This window comes from Balaenoptera borealis (genome assembly GCF_965194805.1).
Source record: "Balaenoptera borealis genome assembly, chromosome: 1".
Classification (NCBI taxonomy): Eukaryota; Metazoa; Chordata; class Mammalia; order Artiodactyla; family Balaenopteridae; genus Balaenoptera; species Balaenoptera borealis.
In genome coordinates this window covers 76,198,202-76,217,232 of record NC_138860.1, presented here as the reverse complement: position 1 = coordinate 76,217,232, position 19,031 = coordinate 76,198,202, and the positions used below count along the sequence as shown (strand labels likewise).

The window sequence follows — 19,031 nt, the reverse complement described above, 5'->3', positions numbered from 1 at the left end:
GCCCCCATTCTAAGGTTTCCATGAGCATCTGAATTTTTAAATGGGATGTTCTCCTTTGAGCCCTGTTTATGAGGGCGATAGAGGAAGTAACCATGGAAGAATGGAAGATGCATTCACTTTTCATCTTTCTTTGACAGACATGAGAAGTGCAAAAGCTCAGGCATTGCCGGGCACAGTCTGCAGCCTGGTAAGATGCTACTCATGTCCCAGAGGGAAGCCACAGTAGCTCAGAGTTAGGGGGTGTGTAGGCAGATGGTGACACCCAGACACTGTGGCTCCAGTGGCCCTACGCGGGCTGCCCAAAGGAGCCCACGACGTGATAGTTATAACTAACCAGGCTCTAGACCACTGGCCATGCTATTCTTACAGCACTTCAGTGCACGCCAGATTTTGAGCACTGGAAAGGCTCAATGTGTCTGTGGGGCTAAGGCCAAGCCAACCTCTCTAAACTGCACAGAATTAACTATGAGAGCCAAAGCCCTTGAGAAGAGGTCTTGTTTCAAGAATACCCAGAATAGGTGGTTTTACTGAGGGTGCAGTCATTCCTGATAAGTGTTATCAGGGTCAGTCAAGTACAGTGGTTAAGAGCGTGAATTCTGGAGGAAACTGTCTGGTTTACATCTCAGTGGTGCTACTGCTAGATCTGTTATCTTGCGCAGATTACTTAAGCACCCTGTGCTTCATTTTGCCCATGTGTAAAATGGGGTTAATACGAGCACTTGCCCTATGGGTTGTTATGAGGATTAAATGAGTTAAACTATATGTGGAAGTGCATGGGACGTACTGAGTGGTTGTTATTTTTCATAGAATGTCACAGCTGGAATGGACCCCGGAACTCAAGCCTAACCCTTCATTTCACAAATGAGGAAACTGAGGCCCAGAGTAAGGATATGATTTTTCCCATGATCATTTTTAAAAGCGGCAGAACTGAATCCAGCACCCAGCCTCTTGGCCCTTGCTTCTTCAGTTCACTTGCTGGATCACTAAGAACACCAGGAGAGGTTCCTGGCACTCAGCCAGCTCTCAAGCAGCACTGAGCACATGACAGGGGGCCAGCGAACACTGTCAGTTTGGTTTCAGGATATACAATAGGATATGCATATACAGAGAAAGATAAAAATGTTGGATCCCCATAAATCCTTGCTACTCAAAGAGACCAGCAGCAAAGGCATCACTCCATCACTCAGGAGCTTGTTAAAATGCAGAAGCTCCGACCTGACCCAGACCCGCTGAATCAGAATCTGCATTTTAACAAGATGCCCAGGCAATCTGCATACACATTAAAGTTTGAGAAGCACTGTCTTAAATGTAGGAAGCTTGGGATAAAGCTAATGGAAAGGGGGCCCAAATGTGTGAGAGAGACTGTCTTACAGGAACCAGGTTCTTTCTGGGGCCGACAGGAAAAGTTCCTGGTCCCTGAGTGGGATTCAAGCATTTCTGTACATCTATAAGCACCTGCTAAGAGCCGCACCTGTGCGTCTTCTCCTGTAACTCTCACATCCTGTGACAGGTAATGAAGCCCCAGAAGGTTCAGGTGTTCTATATAGTACTTCTTCACTAATGCACTCATGAGTTCAGCCCTGGGCACTGAGGGTAAGCCAGGCCAGCAAGGATCCTGTTCTGATGAAGACCACCCTCCATGAGGGGAAGTAAACAATAAATAAGAAATAAACAAGAAAACATCAACTAGTGAAAAGTGCAATGAAGGAAAGCAAGTCAGAGTGATGTGACAGATGCAGATTCTAGCTCATCGGCAAGATCAACGACACTTGTCTGAGGTGGAGACTGAGGCATGTCCACAACTGCTGCCCAGCCATGGCCCTAGGACCCCTCTCTGGGTGGACCCAATGGTTTGGCCTAAGTAGCCTAAAACAAGATCCCACCCAATTCCTGAACACCTCAAAAGAGTCAGCATTGGTCCTTGCACTCGCTGTGAGGCAAAGGGGCAACCCCACAGATTTAGCCCCTGCCCTCCAGATTTTGGGTTTTCTAGGCCCCTGGAAGGCTCCCCTCTCATTGATTTAGAAATGCCAGTACCCTTTCTGGTTTTAGTGAGGAGCCATTATTCTGAGTTTCCACAGAGGAGGGTTTGAGACAGGCCTGGCCCTGAGACCCCAGAGGACAATATTCTTTATTTCCCTCGTGGGAACAGCAAAGCCCGCCAGCCACCTGAATAAACACCAGGCTGGTGGTGGCATCACCCCATCGGCCTGCTGTGCCAAGCCAGCTGATGTCCCCCAGGGCAGCAGAGCAGCGGCCACGCCTCCCACTCAGCCACCTCTTCCCCAGGGGTGCTGGCCTTGCAGGGCTCCCCACTCCTCCCTGGGGCTCTGCCTTCCTCACACCAAGGGCCTTCTGTGGGGTACATCTCAGGAGGCACCGGGGATGGTGCCCACACAAGACGCTCTCGATCCTGCCCTGGGAGAAGGGTGAACCCCGTGACCTCATGCCTCTGGCTCTTCCCCTCTGGGGGAACTGTGACTGTGACATTTATGGTGTGTGCAACTTGGCTTGTGCATGGCACTGGCAACGTGGCGGAGGAAGTGGGAAGGGTACCTGTCTGCCAGGGGTGAGCACACCACATGGTCCCTGCCAAGGATCCTGGTGCTGTGAGGAGGGAAAGAAGGAGGGAAGAAGAGCAGGTAGATAGAGGGCTGGCACAGAAGGCAGGACACAGCCAGCCAGGGCAATAAAGATCTGGGAACTGTGTCATGGTCCTTGGGCTAGACAGAGCCAAGGAACTGAGAGGTATTCACAGAACAGGTGCCATGTGCTGGGGGCATGTAGTAGGGCATTGGAGGGTGCCTACTGAGAGCAAGCCCACATTGCCAGATGGGGACAGGTGTCCTGTGCTGACCACAGTCAGATGCACAGGTGCCAGAGGGGAGGAAGTGTGCAAACTAGGCAAGTCCCTGGGAAAAGTGGAACTGGATGTAGGTGGAATTGAGGGTACAGCTGGCGGTCAGCACTGGGCAGCACAGTTGGTCAGAGGACAGCTTTAACGAGCCATGGAGGGACAACACACGCAGACGTGCAGACTGGTGCAACGGGCATGTGCAGAAAGGCTGTTCCATGGGCACAGACTGTGTCCTGACCTTGTCCAGCTATTGGACAAGCGTGTACATGCCTGGGTGAGACCATGGGGCAGCTTAAGCCAAAAGCGTTGGGACCCGAGGGAAAGACAACCAGCGTGCAAAGCTCTATCAGCTCTCTGTGGTCTTGTTCTCCCACGCAGGACCAGGGACGAGGTGTGGTGGGCAAAGTGCTGGCTCTGGAGACCAGGTATGAAACCCACACCACAGTCACTACCTGGTTTTACGTGACTACATAAGGCAAGTGATGGGACCTCTCCAGGCCCCATCAGTCAGAGGAGGAAGGAATAATGATACCTACCTCACCAGCCTTGGTCTGGAGAACGAATGAAGAGCTGTATGTGGCACAGCACACAAAACAGGGCTTGACGCGCGTCGCCCAAGGTGGAGTGGGACGGACTCATGGGATCTCAGTAGCAGATACACAGGTGGAAAGGGGGAGGGGAGCTAAGCTTTGGTGTGGCTGGGACAGGGGAGATAGGCGAGGACCCAAAGCTGGTGTGTTGTAAACAGGCTCCTGTAGAAGGAGACTAAGCAAGATTGCAGCTGAGCCAAACCATGGCCCCAAGTCATGCAGCAGGCATGTGCCCCCACTGGTAGATGGCTGGGTGTGCACAAGGCTCAGAGGCAGATGGCAAGCCTGAGGACAGAGGGAGCACGGTTCCTTGCGGGAGTGAAGTGAGACAGTGTGGGAGTAACCGGACCTGGTGGGAGGGCTCGGAGTTCCCATAGCTCGCCCTGCCCTTCCCCCCGCTCAGAACCCTCCAAGACACGACTAGGACCAGGTGGCCTGGGACAGACACCCTAGGCGACAGCTGTCTCCAGCCCCTATAAGACAGCTGGATAGGGGGAGCAGCTAGAAACAGCTGGCGCTCCAGCTGACAGGACAGGCAGGACGCAGCACGATCCCTGACCACAGACGATGGAGACGGGCGGGCCGGCCTGGCGGCAGGGGGCGGCCAGCTGACGTGCTCAGTCACTCCCCCAACCAAACAGCTGTTGAGCATCTGATCCACATCCACGTTGGGCTAAACTTTGGCAAACAGAGACAACTTAGAGACCCAGGTTGTCCTCAAGAAGTCCAGAGCCTGGAAGACAGTCAAACAAGTAAAGAGCCAGAAGTCCCAGGCCTCTGATGATGAACCCCATAAACACAGCCACACGCTCCCTCACATGCTGGCAGCTACAAGCTATTCCTAGGCCAGCGGATGGAGGGCTGAGGCGCACACCTTAAATCCCTTTAGCCAAGAAGAAAACCTTTCATGCCACAGTGACAGATTAGATTTGAAGTATATATAAAACCCAGGAGAGGTTATATATTGACCTGAACCCACACTAAGATGTAAACTGAATTAAATAACGTTAGGGCTGAAATGTATCTTAGAAATATTATCTCCAGCCCTTTCCCTTTTCACAGGTGAGGACACTATGGTCAGACAGGGTGAGTGACACTCCTCTCCAAGGCTACACTTGAGTAAGGAGAAGAGTGAAATGATTTACAGCAAACCCTTCTGTGAGTGCAGATCTGATCAGGAGAGAGAGTGAGCACTTGGGGGGTCTTGATGTGAGTGGAGGGAGGGCAGAGAGGAGAGGCTTGGAAAGAGACAGTTCCCCTAACTCATGGCCAGGTCTGCACAGACAAAAATTACATTTTGCTATTAGTTGGTAAAAAGATATATCCCCCAGAGTCAGGAATGATCCTTTGATCCTGCCTTCCAGACCAGAAACACAAAGGCCACCAAATCCTTACGTCTGGGGGAGAAGCCCTCAGTAATGCTTGTGCCAGCACATTCTGGGGAGAGGGCCAGTTCTGGGTCTGGTAAATCCATTGTAGACTTTAATTCCCACTCGGACACAACATTATCAGAAGAAAAAGCTTCAGATGACACACAAGGTTCCACAGTGCCATCTGTACACACGGATGGGGTTTGCAAACTCCAGCGGGTAGGTGCGAGAGAAAAGGACTCACACACACACTTGGGCAACAGAAATCACACTTTGGGAAGCCTGTAGGCAGGCATCTATTTTAAGAGCCTGGGATATGCACCCACATGTATACAAAGGCACATGTGTACACAGTCACATCCAAGTAATTATAAATGTTGCCAGTTGTACTGCAGCTAAGTGGAGGTAGGGCATTTCTTCACAAAGATTTGCAATTTTTATGGGCATGACTTAATTCAACTAAAGCCTTGATGCTGGAATAAATCATTTCAACGACCTGTCCCTCTGTTTGTCTTTTTCTTTACTTGGATGATAAATCTACTCCTGGAAGCAGTACGTGGTATTAGGCCTGTACCTCTGCCTCCTGTCCTGCTGCCATCAGAATCCATCTTTAGGCCTGGGCAGCCTACAAGTCTTTGTGTCTCTGGGCTCACTCAGCGCTCAGAGCAAAAGTCTTCTGAGCTGAATCTGTGCCAACGACAGGTCTGCATGTAATGAATAGGGTCTGCCTTTGCCTTTGGAAGCTACAGATTTTCCTTCTAGACTTCTAATTCCTATCTCTCCTGGCACCTATATTCTGTGCCTACACCCACCCCAGCTCCAATACATACTGGTCCTTCCTGAATCCCTTATCCCTTCCCAGCCACTTTCAGAAGAGTGTCAGCCTGGATCTACCCCATAGAAGGTTCTCGGACCACTGACCACCTTGGATGTTAGTTCCACTTGGACAAGTTCTAGAGGAATGCCCATGCGGTTTCAGGCCTCCACTAGGGGAATAGGAAAGAGGTTTTGGGGGGTAAGTTTGCGGCACACAGTGAAAGGGTCCTACTAAGATACATGCTCCAAATTGATAAAAATTAGAAAGTCTGCCAATACCAAGTTTCAATAAGAATCTGCGTGGAGCGTTCACACCCTGCTGGAGGTAACATGAACTCGTACTACCACGTGGGAGGACAGCCTGGCAATACAGTTGCCCCATGGCCTCTGCAGGCGATTAGTTCCAGGACTCCCCACAGATACCAGAATCCACTCAAGTCCTCTATATAGAATGGTGTAGGATTTGCATAAAACCTACAGACATCCTCCTATATACTTTAAATCATCTCTAGATTACCTATGATACCTAATACAATGTAAATGTTATGTAAATAGTTGCTGGCATATAGCAAATTCAAGTTGTGCTTTTTGGTGCTTTCTGGAACTTGGGGGGGAATATTTTCGATCACCCTAAAATTCCTGTGGTTGAATCAAATCGTAGGCATGCATCTATTTTAAGAGCCTGGGATATACACCCACACATATACAAAGGCACATGTGTACACAGTCACATCCAAGTACTTATAAATGTTGAATTCCATGTGAATTCAAATTGGTTGAATCCACAGATGAGAAACATGTGGATGTGTAAGGCCAACTGTATCCCCTAAAGTTGCCGATAAGCATAACTAATAGCCCAGTAGTTCCATTCCTACTTATATATCATAGAGAAATGTATGCATGTATGGGATGTGCATATAGAGGGATGCCCCTGGGGTTACTATGAATTACAAAACTAAAAATAACCCCCATATCCGCCATCAGTGGAACAGATCAATAAATTGTGGTATAATCTCACACTAGAATACTACACAGGGATAAAAATGAATGAACTACAAGCCAAAAAATGACATAGGTGAGTATTAAAAACATTAAGTTGAGTGGAAGAAGCCCAACATGCACACACATAGACACGCACTTCTGTAGGATTCTACATATTTAAAGTTCAAAAACAGACAAAACTGTTGTATTTAGGGATGCATCCTTAGGTGATGAAACTGCAAAGAAAAGCAAGAAGATGATTAACATAAAGTCAGGATGGAGGTTCCCTTCGGGGGAGATGTGAATGGGAGAGGGCATGTGGGGGGCTTTTGGGGTGTTTCTGGGGTGTTTCTTGAGCTGGGTGCTGGTTACATGGGTATTTGCTTTATGATAATTTGCTAAGCTGTACATTCATTGTTTATGCACTTTTCTACACATGTGTTATTTTTCACGATTTAAAACAGAAGCTCAACCAAAATCACTCCACCAAGAAGAGCTTCCAGAGCTGATTTTACCAAGAGGTGAGATTCTCAACAGTTCAGATTCCATTTCTCTCTCCTTTCTCCCTCTTTCATCTGCAAATGGAGTTTCCATTCTTACATCCTCCTACATAGCTGAGGTGAATGTACACACATGTGCGTGCCTACTTCTTCTGCCAAGTACTGATCTTACTCTGGGCAAAATGTCCCTCTAATTTGACCCTTTTGTCTGGTCTGACCTCCAAAGAGCTCTCTTTGGGATTCAAGAAGATGCAAAGACCAGGAGCAGAGTTTCACTCCTATTCCTCCTACAGAGCCAGGCTGGAGACGGAGTGTTTTTTCCATTTACCCAACATTCTGCCTTTTCACTGCATGCAGACTGCAGACAGAGTCAGCCAGCAAGAGCCAGGAGACGAGTGGCTGGACTTGAAGCTGAGAGACATTGCTCTGGTCTGTGGGCCCAGGGCCCAGACCCATCTGTATCTATTGTCACACCAAAGCACCCTGTCATCTTGGGCTGCCTGCTTGGGGAAACTTTCACTGGGTGGGACCTTCTCTAACTTAACTTTAATCCTGTTTAACAGGATTTATGGGGTATGGCCATGGCTCTGCCTAGAAATTCCCTTGGAAGAGCTATTGCTGTAAGTTCTGGTTAGGAAAAACTGATGCTCCCAGGGCAGCCAGCAACGATTTGAAGAAACTTATGAGGTTGATTAGAAAGAGTCCTGAGGAACCAGGAACCAGAAGGCCTGAGCTCCAGCCTATACTTCACTAGCACTGTGACTGAAGGAAAGTCATCTAATTTCCTTCGGCCTCATATCCTGTCCAGCTCACAGGAACTAATAAGCGAAATGTATATGGGATGCTTTAAAACCACAAATGCTATACAAATATAAGGGATGATGATGATTATTATCATAAAGGTCCAGTTTTTGCTACTAATCATTCCACAGTTTTGAAAAAGAGGTAACTCTCATCGATATAACTAAGGTTGGTTTGGGCAAAAACCCAGTGACTGTACGACTGCACAGAAGATACATCCTGCTGGGTAGTGGCACTGCACCAAATTCATCCACACTCCTACCCTTTGCCAGCAGGGAGGGCTCAGCTGCTAGACAAGGCTGGAAACATTATAGCCCTTGAACAAAGCTCAGCCCACTGGCCTTCTCAGAGGCTGAGTGCCTGACCTTGGCCTCATGAACACTGTGTTGTACCCCCAGAGCTATCTTTCCCAGGCTGTGTTCTCCAGACAGAATGAAAATCACGTGGCTGCCAAGGTCAGGTGCAGAAGAGGCGGCTATCACCCCTGTTCCTGTAGAAGATCAATCTTTTTTTTTTTTTTTTAAAGGGGCATTGCACATTTGGGATGTGCAATGGGGCCAAGAGAAAGAGAGGCACTTTCCAACTTGGAAGGTCCAATGGGATCTTGGTTTAATTCCTTTTGAACCCATCTGAAAGAATCAGAAGGTGGTTTTAAATAGCAGAAAGAATCCCAAGCCCACGTGAAGTCCATTGGTAGTAGGATGGCGTTGACCATTCCGAATCCCATCATTCCAGCTGTCAACATCAGGAGAGACTCGAGATGCCAAGTGGCCTGATTCTCTCAGGGAGCCCCTCCAGGAAGACTGGGGTGATAAGAGTGGACTGCCATGATCCCGTTGGCCACTTTGATCTGCCTACAAGCTTGGGCTCCAATGTCCTGACCCCGCTCATTAGACCTCGTAACTGAAGTGACTGTGGACCTACCAACCCTCCCAGAGCAAATGGCCGTGTTCAGAAAACACTTCATCCCAGCACCGGGGGAGCTAAGGCTAAGGGTGGGTTGAGAAGGATCTGGTGTTCACTTCCAGGGAACATCTTTAGGAGTGTAGGAAGTGTGCTGAAATCAATCCTTGAAATCACAGCGTTTCATCATCCTTTGGCCAGTTCTCTTGGCAAAGCAACAGAGGGACATTTGCCCACACTCACTCCTTGGTCATAACCTGAGTGCTTTGTTTCACTTAGCATTTCAAAGTGTTTCCAAAACGATTAGCTCAACTTTTATCTCCTCAGCAATCATACGCAGTAGGTAGGGGACCTTTCCCACTTCACAGATGGAGAAAGTGAGATATGGTTCCTTGGTAGCGGCAAACAAAGAGTAATTCCCTCTGTCTTGACTCCTAGTCCAGTGAGTTCCCTTTCTGCCACACTAAAGATCCTTACTTTTTTCTCATCCTACCTACTAATCACCCATCAGGGGACCTCAGCTCCTCCATGAGAGACCCCCAAAAGCCCACTTTTTCATGAGGAATATATTGATATGTTTACATTCATCCCATTATTAAATGTACCTCTTATATTAACATTCTAACATACAGAACAAACGTATGGACACCAAGGGGGGAAGGGGAGTGGGTGGGATGAATTGGGAGACGGGGATTGACATATATACACTATTGATACTATGTATAATGTAGATAACTAATGAGAACCTACTGTATGGCACAGGGAACTCTACTCAGTGCTCTGTGGTGACCTAAATGGGAAGGAAATCCAAAAAAGAGGGGATATATGTATACGTATAGCTGATTCACTTTGCTGTACAGTAGGAACTAACACAACATTGTAAAGCAACTATACTCCAATAAAAAATGTTTAAAAAAATTCTAAAAATTAAATAGTTTTCTACTTGAAGCAGCAGCTCTTTGAGTCACTGTTTCAAGTATCCATTCCAGAACTGGATGCCAGTCGAAGAAACATCCATAAGCTTCTTACCAATCAGGCTGAATGATGATCATTCCTTTTCTGGTAACTAAATGACTTCTTATTTATATGTTAAAGCATTACAGCAACAAAACAATGTCAACATGATTGTTTATAACGACTTTTATCTCCCATCACCATATCACACACCAGCTGAAAACCATAGCTCCAGCTATGCATCTCTCTAGAACTCAGTCATACAAATGAGGTATCTCTGTCTATGAAAATTAAATTACTAGTGTATTCTTCCTGTGGGTGATCAGCCTGAATGTTTTGCAATAAGGAATATTATTTATTAGTAATCATTTTTATGTCTTCTTTCTCTAAAATGGATTTGAGATGGATTACCGCCCCCCGCCAACACACACACACAGAGGCATGCACCAGAACAGTTTTTAAAAAGAGAAATTAACAAACATATACCCAGAAGAGACATGACTCCACCTTAAAACTGGAAGTAAGATGCTTATTGCACTTTTACATTTTATTTAACTCTGAGTTCCCTGGAAGTCAAGGGGAAAATAGATATACATTGGTTATACGGTTCTTATATATGAAAAAAGTAGGTATTTACATTTATATTACACTATTTCTCTTTGTCACCAACAATTTGGCATGATTTTGCATGAGTGTTTTATGTTTTGTGTATATTTTTTTCTTTCCAAAGAACAATGAGTTAAACACAGCCAGGGTACATGCTTTCTGAAGAAAAGAGTATGGTAAGTTTTTGGGGCCTGATCAAGAGAAAGATATGGAAACCCAGACTCTTCCTTACCTCCTCTAGTTTGTCCACTCTCCCCACCAGTTTGGTGGTAACCGAATGCAGTTTCAGGAGATCCAGGCCATAGAAAGCTCCTTCCAGCATGTCTATGATTGTGGAGAGCTATGAAACAAGGGCAGGCGTTAGTCCAAGGCTGGGGCAGACAGGTCCAGAGGGAGGCATTTCCTTTTAGATCTCCATGTTGGAGGCTGGACAGGGAAGCCACTAGCCAGAAATTGAGAGGTGGCCCTCAGAAAGCAGCACTTGTGTGGGTGGGCACATAAGCAGACCCAATGGCGTAGGTGTATTCTGTCTATTGGAATACGCAGGTAAGAAAATGGGAGAATCCTACAAGAACAAGTCAGCTGAGGTCCGGAGAGCGTCACCAAACTGTTTATACTTCTTTTACTAAGTCCATCTGTTGCATGCATGTCTGTCTTTCATACTAGACTGTGAGCGCCTTGGAAGTAGTGCTATGTCATCTTCATCTTTGATTACCCATGATACCTAGTACAGTACTTGGCCCATAACAAGTGATCTGAAACACTCACATGCATTGTCTGCTGAAGTCCCTGGAAGACACCAACAAGCTTTTCCTTAGCACTAAAAGCAAAACTGCCCCTGGGGTAAACAAGACCCAGTGGCCCATCTTTGAGGCGGAAAGTTGTCATAGGGTACCCAGCTCTCTCAGTTTTTTCAACACTGTCCTTCCTGCCAGTACAGAGCCACTGGGAGGAAGGTGGCTGAGGCACTGGTAACATGCAAGGCATGCAAAGTGCAGGTTAAGGAAGCAGATGAGAGATGTTTTAACTGAGCCTCCCTGCCAAGGACCATTCCTGAAGAGTTTGTTGTACACTATTGTGCTACTCTGCTCCTCCAGTAACAGCTTTTCTATTAGATGAAGAATTCAACGTACGAAATGCTCATGTTTAGAAGATCTCCTTCCTCCTCCTCAGAGGAAGATAGCTGAATCCTGGGTAAGGGCCAAGGGAGGGTAGCTGATTAATATGTACTGTGATGATTTTCTGATTCCTAAAATTTTGCGTACTGTTGTTTCAGAATCCCCCAAGAATCCAATCCTATAACTGGGTAACTATGCCTTTGGTTCAGAGATTGTTTCACGGCAGAGCTGTAGTTCTGAGTGATGTGGCTGAATCCTGGGACACTCATTTTATTGGTAAACTCTACTCTGCTTAAAGGAATATCAATGATGACCAGTTACCGAGTGTGTACCAGCTGCCGGTACAGCAGTAGCACTTTACATGGTCATTCATTAATGGAACTAGTGTCTATTGAGCCCCAACTATATGTCAGGTATTGTGCCAAGTACTCAATAGTTGTCATCTCATCGATTCTCAAAACAACCCCCAAAGGTAGATGTTATTCTTCCTACTGTTTAACTCAAGGAGACTGAGGTCAGACCAGGTGAGTAACTTGAGTAGCATCACGCAGCAAGCAGTAGCAGAGCACTGATTTGAACCCAAGTCTGACTCCAAACCAAGCTCATCCCACGACCCCACACTGCAGGGATCAGATGAAGCCCTCAGCTGACCCACTGGGCTGCCCCAGGTAGGGCCTGAGCTTCCCCACCCTGTGGACCAGAATTACAGGATTGCAGTTTGATGACTGGACCTAGAGCAGGCCCCAGGCCTCTTCTTCTCTGGGTCACCCAGCCCTTGCACTGAGGACTAAAGGCTCACTTCTCTCTGTGTGTCTGGTGTGTCTTTGGGGTGCCTTCTGTGCTGACAGCAAATCGTGGCAGTGGGGCTTCCTTGGTGGTGCAGTGGTTGAGAATCTGCCTGCCAATGCAGGGGACATGGGTTCGAGCCCTGGTCTGGGAAGATCCCACATGCCGCGGAGCAACTGGGCCCGTGAGCCACAACTGCTGAGCCTGCGCGTCTGGAGCCTGTGCTCCGCAACAAGAGAGGCCGCGATAGTGAGAGGCCCGCGCACTGTGATGAAGAGTGGCCCCCGCTTGCCGCAACTAGAGAAAGCCCTCGCACAGAAACGAAGACCCAACACAGCCATAAATAAATAAATTAATTAATTAAAAAAAAAAAATCGTGGCGGTAACTCTCCTGGAGAAGAATGCTGAGTTCTTTTGGCCGGCTGGGTCGGGCAGCTGCTCCCAGGCCCAGCTTTCTTGGCTCCGTAAGAGAGGCGGGCACACTTTGCTCTAGGCATCTCCCTCAGACGTTAGAGTTGCAAATGACCAGTTTGTCAGATCATCAGCTTTGGGTCCACACGCAACACTCTCAGGCCAGGGCCTGACCTCCTTTAAAGGCTAAAACAGAGCCCACTTACTCAAAGGCCCACAATCCCCAGCAACAGCCTTGCCAGACTCATGGGTCCCTAAGGCACCCTCTCACCCAGGCATCAACCCACACTAGGTCCTACCTTCAAGTCCCGGCTGTCTGCCTCCCGAAGCTTCTGGAGCCTGAAGTCTCCCTCACAGGGATTGAGGGCGGATGGCGGTGCAACACAGGCACACTTGCAGGATGAGCCCGAGGTGATGGTTTCCACAGTGTAGAAGTCTTCCTTCCTGGAGGTCCCCTCGTTGACCCTCTGGCAGGCGTCTCGGCCCAGGGGTCGCACTACACACTTGCACTGACAGTCCGAGCCCTCAGACACGGCCTTGACTTTGTCATAGTCTCCGAGCAACTAGACAAAGAGAGAGAGAGCAGGTTGGGGGTGTGCAAACACAGGCATCAGTTAGGGTCCTGAAGAAGGCTCTCCGTTCACTTTGTCAGATGTCCTGCTAGCCAGAGACCTCAGACAGCTCTGATGTGGAGTTGAAAAGGTCATCGCAACACAATTTGCTGACTCTAGCATTTCCTGGGAGGCACTCAGAGTTCAGCTCTCTTCGTTTATCTTGGAAAGCTGTGCATTTCTCAGGGGGCCTTAGCCTTTCATCATTTAAAGGAAAAAAGCAAACGAGCCCCATCCTTCTTCCGGTAGTCCTTGCCTTAGCTAGAATCCAGATTTACATTTAAAAAGGAAAGGAGAAGCGATTGATGGAGGGATTGGAAAACTGACATTCCAATTTCAAGACTACTGGCTTCTGTCCTCCTTCATTCATTCACCATTTATTGAGTGCCACCTTGGGACTGAGCTAGGTGCTGTGAGAGGTAAAGCAATGGGCCAGACAGAGAGACTGCTCTCAAGGAGCTTACGGTGCAGGAGGCATATAAATAACAGTCACACCAATTAGGGAGTGATAAGTGCCCCTGAAGTGGGAGTGCAGCGGGAGCTCAAACAGAGGGCCACAGAGAGTGGCTCTAGCCGGGCACCAGGGAAGACTTCTTGGAGGAAATGGTATCTGATCTGGTCTCAAAGGATGGGTTAGATTTGGAGAAAAGAAACTGGGAGGAGAGAGACAGATCCAAATGTCAGTAAGGTTTACTCAGCCCAAGGCTTCATTTGGCTCCTAGAATAGCTTCTGCACCCAAACCCCAAGCCAAAGCCAGGAGAGCAAACTGGCAGCACTTGCTACTTCTACAGTGCTAAACATTTCCTTCTGAGTGCTTTCCCCTGCCGGCCTCCCCAGGCAGGAAAACACGCAACAGCAGGCTTTCTGGAACCACGATCCTAGGCACTTGCTGGGGAAAAGGCTCCTCCCCAGCTCCTCTCCAAGACATCCTACATCCCTGAAGTTAGGGCTCCCTTTGTGGGCACAGAGAAGGGTTCCCTTCATTTGACTAATGACACTGTCAGGCAAGCTTTGAGCTTGTTGGAGTGGATATGTTCCTGGGATGCTGTCGGAGGGGGGAAGAAGTCTCGTTATGTTTTTCTTACAAGGGTTAGGTTTCTGCTAATACTAATATTTGTTTTAGGACTGTTGTCAAATGCAGAATGGATCAGTGGAAGGATCTGTAGTTCAGGGTGACTTAATTGGCCAGTCTTTATGGGCTGATAGTAAATCGTAGCTGTCTGCTCTCTGAAACTCTGCCTAGATTCCTACATATCCCTGCTCTGAGAGCTTGGGTGGATTCCTTCATTTCAGGAGGCTCGGGTTTCAGGAACGCTTTTCTTGATGGTCCTCCAGAGCCCCATGTGAAGGATTTTTATGTCTTTTCGATTTGGGGGTCAGTGTGAGGTTATGGGTGAGTATGGGGCATGTATTAGCATAATTATTAAAGGAAGGGCGAGGAGACTAGTGTTTGATAAATGCCAAGTGTTTCTACAGGAAGGTGCCAAGGACCCCCAGTCCCAAGGCTTAGCGGAGGTACAGGCAGCATTATAGGAGCCCTTTCTCAGCCATCCCTCATCCTTAGGATTATGGCGACACCCACCACACAATCATCATGCAGGCTCTGGAAAGCATGAAATAAACACTCTAGAGAGAACTGTCTTTTCCAGTCATGAGATCTGGGTTGGGACAACCATGAGATTGTCAGAAGACCCGGCTCTACCCATCTCTAGGGCCCTTTACCGTTCTAAGCCTATGGTCCTTAACTATAGGATGGGAATCAGGATTGTGTGGGGATTGAGTCAAATAAAACAAGTGAAAGTACTTCGTAAAAGGATATGTTACAGATCCTGTCCCTATCAGCTGTCACTCCCTCCCCTCCCCGCCCCCACCATCTGCCAAACCTGAGTAGATCTGCATTTCCATTTTACCTCCTCAATATGGGGGGCACTTATCATCAGTCCCTCTGTTTGGCGGTCACCTCATATTCATCACACTTGCTGCTGTTCTGTTTTCTCCCTGGGTGTCTCACTCCGAGCAATGAAATATCTCCCCATGGGTTACGCCATCTGCCTCCTGTCCAGCATGCCCGCCTGTTTTCTGACAACATTCCAATTCTGACAACCAGCCACACAGACAAGAGATGGCCATACTTCCTACAGCCCTTCAACCAAAAGGTTTTGAATTTTTTTTTTTTTTTCTTCTTTGGGAGTTGTGTGGTGTCTTCCCTTCCTTCTCCTCTCCTTTCTCCTGATTCTGTAACCTTGAAAGACCCTATGATTTTGAGAGGAGGACCCATGTTCCTTTGCTTAAGAAAATATTCTGATAAATGAAAAGCAAGTGTTCCCCCCCCCACCCGCTTTGGTAATGGAGGGAGAAACGGCTGCTTCCGAACGCTTCAGCGAGGACCATCTTAAGGCTCTTGCCACCACCCAGGGCAAGAGGGGTGGGCACGGGACTCGCAGCCTACCTGAGATAAAACGTTCTCCTGGTTGTCCGCTTCGTTTTGCAGAGTCTCGTCCTCCGTGGGCGCCACCGTCTGTACATCTGGGGGCTCGGTCGTCCCAGTCGGGGGAGTGCTGTACCCCGAGCCCAGAGCCATAACCAGAGCGAAGCAGAGAACTAGCAGCAAAGACTTGGCCATGAGGGACGCGACAAGAGGGAGCTCGGCCCCCTCGGAGAATGGCTGGGGTCCGGTGGGGTGGAGGGGGGGTGTCTCAGCAAGGACTAAGGCGAGAGGGTGTCTGGCTGGAGCCCGAGAGTGGCTGCTCAGAGTGCCTTCTAAAGCTGGGTGCGGCTGAGCGGGGCGGGAAGATGCTCCCTAGAGACCCTGGTCATCTCCTTCCCAACTCGATCAGCCCCGACCGTGCGGCCCTGGTAGAGAGTGGGGCGCAGGGTAGGAGGAGGTGACGGGGAAGGTGGAGGTGGTAAGGCTAGCCGAGCGCGCCGTCCTCTGGAGAGGGCTCAGGTGGAAGGAAGGGGTCCAGGCGGAGGCGGGCGGGGCGCGCGGGGGCGGGCGGCTGGGAGCCTGGGGGCGCAAGGGGACCCGGTGGGCGTGTGGGGCGGGCAGCTGCGAGGGCTGCTGGGCGACTGCGCCGCGGAGCGCTGGCGCGGAGGGAGGGCGGAGCCTCTATTGTGCCGGGCAGCGGGGATGCAGCCAGTTACGGCGCGGAGGAGGAGGCCCGGGAAGCGCCCGGGGCTCGGGCGGAGGGGTTCCCGGCGACCCCGCTCCCCCCCACCCAGTCGACCTCAGCTGCTGCGCACGCCCTCCGGGGCGGGTGGGGGGGCGTCGGAAGGTCGCCCCTTTCCTTCATCTGACCGAAAATGATAGAGGGAGAGAAATTACCCCGAGCGGGATCCCTGAAATTTGGAGATCTCTTGTGCCCATTCTCGCGGAGAGGAGCGAATTTCCTCTGGGATGGGAGGTAGGCACCGAGAACTCTCTCCAAGCACGAGCAAGTATGGATGGGTCCCCAGCATCCTCCTTTTATTGAATCTGGAGGAGAGAAGGAACATTTGCTGTTGGACGTTTCTTTTCCCTGACTTGACTTTGGGAAAGATATTTGGCAGCTTTGAACTTAGCGCCATTGGTAGTTTGCTTGCCTGCGGCAGCTTTAGAACCTGGTAAAACCTCCAGCCAGAGGATAGCTTTTTTTTTTTTTTAAACATCTTTATTGGCGTATAATTGCTTTACAATGGTGTGTTAGTTTCTGCTTTATAAAAAAGTGAATCAACTATACATATACATATATCCCCATTACTCCTCCTTCTTGCGTCTCCCTCCCACCCTCCCTATCCCACCCCTCTAGGTGGTCACAAAGCTCCGAGCTGATCTCCCTGTGCTATGCGGCTGCTTCCCACTAGCTATCTATTTTACATTTGGTAGTATGTATAAGTCCATGCCACTCTCTTACTTCGTCCTAGCTTACCCTTCCTCCTCCCCGTGTCCTCAAGTCCATCTCTACGTCTGCGCCTTTATTCCTGTCCTGCTCCTAGTTTCTTCAGAACCTTTTTTTTTTAAGATTCCATATATGTGTTAGCATACAGTATTTGTTTTTCTCTTTCTGACTTACTTCACTCTGTATGACACACTCTAGGTCCATCCACCTCACTACATATAACTCAATTTCGTTTGTTTTTATGGCTGAGTAATATTCCATTGTATATATTTGCCACATCTTCTTTATCCATTCATCTGTCAATGGACAGTTAGGTTGCTTCCATGCCCTGGCTATTGTAAACAGAGCTGCAATGAACATTGTGGTACATGACTCTTTTTGAATTATGGTTTTCTCAGGGTATATGCCCAGTAGTGGGATTGCTGGGTCGTTTGGTAGTTCTATTTTTAGTTTTTTAAGGAACCTCCATACTGTTCTCCATAGTGGCTGTATCAATTTACATTCCCACCAACAGTGCAAGAGGGTTCCCTTTTCTCCACACCCTCTCCAGCATTCATTGTTTGTAGATTTTTTGATGATGGCCATTCTGACTGGTGTGAGGTGATACCTCATTGTAGTTTTGATGTGCATTTCTCTAAAGATTAGTGATGTTGAGCATCCTTTCATGTGTTTGTTGGCCATCTGTATATCTTCTTTGGAGAAATGTCTATTTAGGTCTTCTGCCCATTTTTGGATTGGGTTGTTTCTTTTTTTGATATTGAGCTGCATGAGCTGCTTGTAAATTTTGGAGATTAATCCTTTGTCAGTTGCTTCATTTGCAAATATTTTCTCCCATTCTGAGGGTTGTCTTTTTGTCTTGTTTGTGGTTTCCTTTGCTGTGCAAAAGCTTTGAAGTTTCATTAGGTCCCATTTATTTATTTTTGTTATTTCCATTTCTCTAGGAGGTGGGTCAAAAAGGATCTTGCTGTGATTTATGTTATAGAGTGTTCTGCCTAAGTTTTCCTCTAAGCGTTTTATAGTGTCTGGCCTTATATTTAGGTCTTTAATCCATTTTGAGTTTATTTTTGTGTATGGTGTTAGGGAGTGTTCTAATTTCATTCTTTTACATGTAGCTGTCCAGTTTTCCCAGCACCACTTATTGAAGAGTCTGTCTTTTCTCCATTGCATATTCTTGCCTCCTTTATAAAAAATAAGGTGACCATATGTGCGTGGGTTTATCTCTGGGCTTTCTATCCTGTTCCATTGAGCTATATTTCTGTTTTTGTGCCAGTACCATACTGTCTTGATTAGTGTAGCTTTGTAGTATAGTCTGAAGTCCAGGAGCCTGATTCCTCCAGCTCCGTTTTTCTTTCTCAAGGTTGCTTTGGTTATTCGGGGTCTTTTGTGTTTCCATACAAATTGTGAATTTTTTGTTCTAGTTCTGTGAAAAATGCCATTGGTAGTTTGATAGGGATTGCATTGAATCTATAGGTTGCTTTGGGTAGTATAGTCATTTTCACAATGTTGATTCTTCCAATCCAAGAACATGGTATATCTCTCCATCTGTTTGTGTCATCTTTAATTTCTTTCAACAGTGTCTTATAGTTTTCTGCATACAGGTCTTTTAATGCCTTATGCAGGTTTATTCCTAGGTATTTTTTTTTTTTGTTGCAGTGGTAAATGGGAGTGTTTCCTTAATTTCTCTTTCAGATTTTCCATCATTAGTGTATAGGAATGCAAGAGATTTCTGTGCATTAATTTTTTATCCTGCTACTTTACCAAATTCATTGATGAGCTCTAGTAGTTTTCTGGTAACATCTTTAGGATCCTCTATGTATAGTATCATGTCATCTGCAAACAGTGACAGCT

General features: G+C 47.8%; 1 protein-coding gene and 1 long non-coding RNA gene across 6 annotated transcripts in view; one reads left to right on the top strand and one right to left on the bottom strand.

The window, feature by feature from the left end:
• The window catches only part of OLFML2B (olfactomedin like 2B), a 38,528-nt gene extending 22,131 nt beyond the window's left edge, over positions 1 to 16,397 (bottom strand). For 2 of the 5 annotated variants that reach the window (XM_082405284.1, XM_082405285.1), the window contains exons 1-3: positions 15,755 to 16,392; positions 12,993 to 13,256; positions 10,611 to 10,718 (exon numbers count right to left, since the gene is read on the bottom strand). In XM_082405284.1, coding sequence (XP_082261410.1) covers positions 10,611 to 10,718; positions 12,993 to 13,256; positions 15,755 to 15,928 — 546 coding nt within the window. In that variant the 5' untranslated portion in view covers positions 15,929 to 16,392. Of the gene's footprint in view, positions 1 to 10,610; positions 10,719 to 12,992; positions 13,257 to 15,754 lie in introns of all 5 variants that reach the window. The other 3 variants (XM_082405286.1, XM_082405288.1, XM_082405287.1) reach the window with 3 other exon arrangements.
• Positions 10,727 to 19,031, top strand: part of LOC309636050 — a 33,798-nt gene continuing 25,493 nt past the window's right edge. The window contains exon 1 of the long non-coding RNA XR_014249207.1: positions 10,727 to 12,658. This is a non-coding gene — a long non-coding RNA (uncharacterized lncRNA). The remainder of the gene's footprint in view (positions 12,659 to 19,031) is intronic.